This window comes from Grammomys surdaster, unplaced genomic scaffold (assembly GCF_004785775.1).
Source record: "Grammomys surdaster isolate TR1022 unplaced genomic scaffold, NIH_TR_1.0 257, whole genome shotgun sequence".
Taxonomy (NCBI): Eukaryota; Metazoa; Chordata; class Mammalia; order Rodentia; family Muridae; genus Grammomys; species Grammomys surdaster.
This window is the reverse complement of record NW_021604698.1, coordinates 5705140-5711024: the sequence shown is the minus strand read 5'-3', so window position 1 is coordinate 5711024 and position 5885 is coordinate 5705140. Positions and strand designations below refer to the sequence as shown.

At 45.4% G+C, this 5885-nt stretch overlaps 1 protein-coding gene across 1 annotated transcript in view; it reads left to right on the top strand.

Annotated features, from left to right (window-relative positions):
* Positions 1 to 5824: 5824 nt before the first annotated feature.
* Positions 5825 to 5885, top strand: part of Zcchc2 (zinc finger CCHC-type containing 2) — a 51665-nt gene continuing 51604 nt past the window's right edge. Inside the window, exon 1 of the mRNA XM_028775650.1 lies at positions 5825 to 5880. Coding sequence (XP_028631483.1) covers positions 5825 to 5880 — 56 coding nt within the window. The remainder of the gene's footprint in view (positions 5881 to 5885) is intronic.

The window sequence follows — 5885 nt, the reverse complement described above, 5'->3', positions numbered from 1 at the left end:
TCGCTCTTAGATTTTGAATGTTTTATGACATTTATTTTGCCCTTTTCATTAATTTTTCCTAAGGTATCTAAAGATAAATTGTATGTGCCATAGCATTTCAGTCTAGGGTGTTTCTACACATATCTCTTGAAGATGGGGCTTTTACTCAGAAGCCACGATGCCATTATTTCACCCAAGAAAGTCAGCATTGAGGCAGAAAGTGTCTAATAAGCTCATACTCAAAGTATCTAATTCTGTTCCATGTCTTTTAGGTTTTTAATTCAAGGAACCAATAAAATCAGGCATTGCATCTTGTTTGTTTTATGTCTGAGGATTCGCTCATCTGGAACAGTACCCTCTTTGTATTTGTTTTGATAATGTGAATAACTTTACATATTTTTAAATATTCACATCATCCTAAATATTAGTGCATACCTTTGATCCTGGCACTCAGAAGGAAGAGGCAGGTGGATCTCTGTGAGTTTAGGGCCAGCCTGGGCTAGAGAGTCAGCTCCAGGATATGTAGAGAAATCCTGTCTTGAAAAAGCAAAAAAAAAAAAAAAAGAAAAATAATGATAATGTCTGGGTTGATCCTATCTCCACATGATTATATTCATTATACATATTTTGACAAGTATACAAGCTGTGCGTATTGCTAGTAGCACTATTGACATGACAAAGGAAAATAATTATTAGTGTTCCATTATTTTATAAAATTAGCTGTGGCATCCATCATGGCTTTGATGGCATCCATTCGATTTATTCCAATAAAATACATTTTCTTTGTGCTAAAACAGTTTTCGGATTTACTTATTTTATTTATACAAATGTCTTGCTTGTATGTCTGTCTTTGTACGTCTGTCTGTGCTCCCTGTGCCTGGTACCTGCAGAGGGATTTTGACCAGTTATGGAGAGCAGTAAGCTGCCATGTGAGTGATAAAAATTGAACCTAGGTCTTCTGGAAGCAGTGCTCTTAACTGCTAAGCCATCTCTAGCTTCTATTTTCTCTGTTTTCAGCTGAGGTGGGGGAGAACGTTTATCTTGTTTCCCACTAGCTTTATATTCAATAGCAAGCAGGTCAGAACCATGATTACAATTGACAATTACAAAACGCTACCTTCTTCAGCAGCTCTTTCTCAGAAGTACACACCGACTCTTCTTTTCCTCCCACAGATTAGGATTTTTGTTTGTTTGTTTGTTTGTTTTGTTTTGGCTTTTCGAGACAGGGTTTCTCTGTGTAGCCTTGGCTGTCCTAGAACTCACTCTGTAGATCAGGCTGGCCTTGAACTCAGAAATCTGCATGCCTCTGCCTCCCAAGTGCTGGGGTTAAAGGCGAGCGCCACCACTGCCCGGCAACTAGGATTTTTAAAATCCATTAATATCACTGTATTGTTACACTGAAATTTCCCCAAACTTGGAAAATTGGAGTTCATCTGCCCTCCTGACATACCCTATTTCAAATTAAGAAGAATTCCTAATAGAAGTCAGTAGTTTGAGGACTTTCCAAACCAAACCATTTTAGTATCAAATTTATTATTCAACAGTGTCTAAAGATTGTGGATTTCAATTTTTCAAAAAAAAAATTCAATACACAGTGTTTGAGAACATAGTCATTCTGGTCATGCTAGGCCCCAGGAATCTTCCTGACAGAGTCAAAACTCCAGGGAGACTCTGAATTCAACCCAAGGCTAGCTTTCATTAATATCCTACTGCATTTGGGGGACAAAGTCCCAAGCTACCTGTGAAAATACTGTCACACCAACAGTGCTTGTGACTTTTGCTTTTTTTCCTCAACTGCTTTGTGTTTTTAGAAACCCGGAAAAAAAAACTTAACTTTTAAATTTTAATATGTCATTTTTCCTTAAGTTGTATCTCAACAAATAATTTGCCTGTGTTATTTCCAAGATCTTTTGATCAACCTTTATTTTTTTATTTTTTTTATTACTTATTTATTTATTTTGGTTTTTCGAGACAGGGTTTCTCTGTAAAGCTGGGGCTGTCCTGGAACTCACTCTGTAGACCAGGCTGGCCTCAAACTCAGAAATCTGCCTGCCTCTGTCTCCCAAATGCTGGGATTATTGATCAACTTTTAAATACACTTTAAAAGCTAACATCCATGTATAATGCTGTGTATGACCCAACTGAACAGAAAAGAGAGAAAGGTAGGTAGGCATTTAGGGGAAGAAACAGGAAAACATGTTAGAAAGTCAATAGGTCAATATTCATGACTCACAGAACAAACTTTAGAGATAGATCAGCCTGGCCGTTTCAGATAACATCTTGGCTGAACACAGAGCCCTTTAAAGTATGGGTACAGGTCTCTGTGCACTTGCATGTGCTGTCCAAGCCCTTAGATCCCTGGAGCTGGAGTCACAGGCAGCGACAGCTTCCTGATGTGGGTCATGGGAACCCAACTCCTGAATTCAGGTCCTTTGCAAGAGTAGTACACACTCTTAACTGCTAAACCATCTCTCCACACCCTAGATACATGTTTTGCTGTTGTTGTTGTTTGTTTTTTGGTTTTTTTTTAGAGAGAAGATAATGTTAAGTATATCAGTCTATTCTAAACTACTTAAGTATTTGGGGGTTTGGGTAAAATTACTTGCTGTAAGCTAATTGCAAAAGATAGAATTTAGAAGTCCTTTCTATCACTGCTAGCGTCAAATCCCAAGGACAACGTTCCGTTGAAACTAGTTTTCTTGTTGCAGAGACATACATACTTGAATGTTAAAAAATAATAGCATCTTCCATGTTTTACTAAACGTCTGTCAAGATCATCTAAGAACAAGACATAATAGTACCTTGAGCTAACTCTATTAGTCGGGGTTCTCTATGGGACCGGAGCCAACAGAATGGGTTACTAGAAAAGTTGTTAGACTGGCTTATACAATATGGGATAGGCAGTGAAACTATGGTTATCTACATGTTAGAGAGGTTGAGAACCTTCTCAGTCCACAGAACTAAATATCTCTGCAGTCCAGATGCTAGCCTTCAGTAATTAGAAGGGTGAAACTGGGCGAGGACATCAGGGAAGGAGGCAGTGGAAGAAAGGGGGCGGAGCAAAGCAGACAAGTAAGAACAGCAGCTTTCCCTCAGATCTCTTCTAATCTGGCCCCCTTGCCGGCAGACGCTGCCCTTCCGAGAGGGGTGCTATCATAACATAAGGGAGGCTCTTACCCCTCCATCAGTTCTTGTAAGAATTATTCTCACGACTGGCTCAGAAGCAAGTCTCTGACAACCTAGTTTATCTGTCACAATCCCAGTATGAAAACTTTGGATACAAACCCCACACTCATCACTCCTATAGCCCATGTGATTTGATTACGCATGGAACATAAAACTTAGAGCAGGCTTTTGCAACCAGGCAGGAGATCGTATTTCTAAAGAGTCATCAGAATCCTGAGGGTAGTTCTCCCTAGTTAAAAATTCCCATGTTGCCCTGGGCTCTCTCCCTTGACAGCACTAGCTGCAGCCATCCTTTACCCTTGCTCCCTGTGTTCTGTCACTAATCAAAGGGTGGAAAAAACCCACTTAGACCTGTGTGTGTTTGCAGGGTGGAGAGAGGGCCCTGAAACATCACCCTGTGGGGACAAAACCACCAGGCTGATGGAGGATTAACCTGAATTAAAGTATCATACATATAATTTATGTGTGTTACTATCGACTGCATTTTCCAATGCTGGCAAAGCTAGAGAGACAAAAATCATTATTACCAGTTGCAAATTTAATTCCGATGAAAATGTGGACTGGGTGTTCTGAGTCTATGTTAAATAACTGCTTGATGCAATGGAAAATTAAAGATGTAAAAATCCAAAGCCAGGGTCACATATAAAAATCAATTTGGAGGTAGAATATTTGCTCATTACATAAGGCATGCAAGTATAGTTGGGAGTGTGTGTGTGTGTGTGTGTGTGTGTGTGTGTGGTGGTGGTAGGGTCCTCACACTATTGTGCTTAAAGCATTTCATCCTAAGCTTCAGAAGTGTGCCTAAGGGATCCGGCAGGAACAGGGTAGTTAGGAGCTGAGGCTTACTCCAGTTAAGCCGTACTCAAGAAGCACACGAGAGAGAAAACTACATGTCAGAATGGCTTTCACTTTTTTTGTCAACCTAAAATGTACCAAGTAATTCTCCATCTCTTGGTTTTATCACGGAAGCTGATTCAGGGCTGATTCAGGGTTCAACTCAGCCTTATCCTAAATGATGAAGCCGCAGTTGTGAGGTGATTCTCCACCCTGTAGACGTCCCAACACAGTTCAGAGAGGGTTGGTGTGGAAATTAATTTTCTCACACTCCTACTAAAGTTATGTAGTATGAGTTTTTTATTTAAAACTAGGGAATTTAAAAAAAAACCCTACTTTTAGTAACCTTCAAAAATATCCTGTTTCTCCCACCCCCAAGCACAAGATTTATGGTTTATTTACAATCATGGACTGACAAACAGCGTGTCAAGAACTCTTGACTGGCAGTCAGGCTCCAGCACAAGCGAGACAGCCCAGAAGGATGGTCCCGATGGCTCTGAGAGGAATCATGGCCCCTTGGGTTTTCTGTTTGTTTGTTTTTTAAATTGATTTTATGGTTAGGCTATACATATCACTGGAAGAAAGTCACGGGGGAGGGGTCTCCAAACCTTAAAAATGTATTATCACTTAAAAACCTAAAACCCTGCCGAGACAGTAACTTATTAAATTGTTTAAAAAGAGTTACAGGAATTTCACCCCAGCACAAGAATTCCAAACGTTCACGGATAGGAACTAAAACGTAGCCAATAAGTGATTCTGCAAACCATAGATTTGGGGCAGGAGTGTGTTCTTAAACTTAACCTTGCAAGCCAGAAGCAACCATCAGGCCAAGCACCCCCAGCAACAGGGTCCCCACAGCCCAGATAGCCGGTCCAAAGCAGCACCTTGCAGCCAGCCTAAGCATGGGCACTCGCTGCCCCAGACCACTCCGCATCCCGACCTAGCTCCCGGATCCGCGTCCCAGCGTCCACGCCAACGGTCCAGGTGAAGCTTTAGAATGTGGGGATCTCCCGTGGCAGACTTTCGCGGAGCCCACTAGGCGGCGGGGGCTGGGAACCCACACGTCGCGATCCAGGGCGGTGGCTGACGTGAAGATGGTCAGCAGCCACGGCAGGGCCAGATCTCTCAAGAAAAACCAAGTCGAGGTCCTCCTTCTCACGTGAACCTCGCCCACTTCTGCCATTCCCAGCCGAGCTCACCTCCCGGTGGTCCCAAAGTCTCAAACCCACGTCCTCAGTCGGCTGGAACCTATCAAGCTTTAGGACCGCGCGGGACCTGCCAGAGCCTTGCAGGCTAGCAGTAGGTGGGCGTGGCTTCCCGGAGAGGGCGTCTCCCGACAGGGGAGGGGGCGGAGGAGGAACGCGCGTCACGCCAGCTCTGAATGCTGATTGGCTGGAGTGCGGTGCGCGGAGCCCGCCAGCGTCTCCGCCCAGCCCCGCTGCTCCTCCTCCTCCTCGCCAAGCCGCTCTGCCAGCGCCGGCTCGAGAGGGAACCGCTCAGGCCGTCACCGCCAGCCCGGTGCGGACGCGGAGAAGGCGGAAGGAGGACGTGCTCGTCGCCTTGCTCCTCCCGCACCGGACTCCCCAGCGGGCACGGAGCCCAGGGGAGGAGCCGCCGCGGGCACGCCCCGCCTCCGGCCGGGACGAAGCTGCCGGCCGGCCACCGCTCCCCCTCCCCGGTCGGCGAGACCCGCCCCCAGCCCGCCCCGGCGGCATGGAGGGGCAACGTTCTTGACGGCCGTGCCGCCGCCCGGGCGCTCGGCTCCTCCCGCCGCCCCCGCTCCCTCGCTCGCATGTCCGCACCGCCTTAGCTGAGGATGCTGAGGATGAAGCTGCCACCGAAGTCGACGCACCCCAGCGAGCCGCCGCCCGACGCGGAGGAGCCCG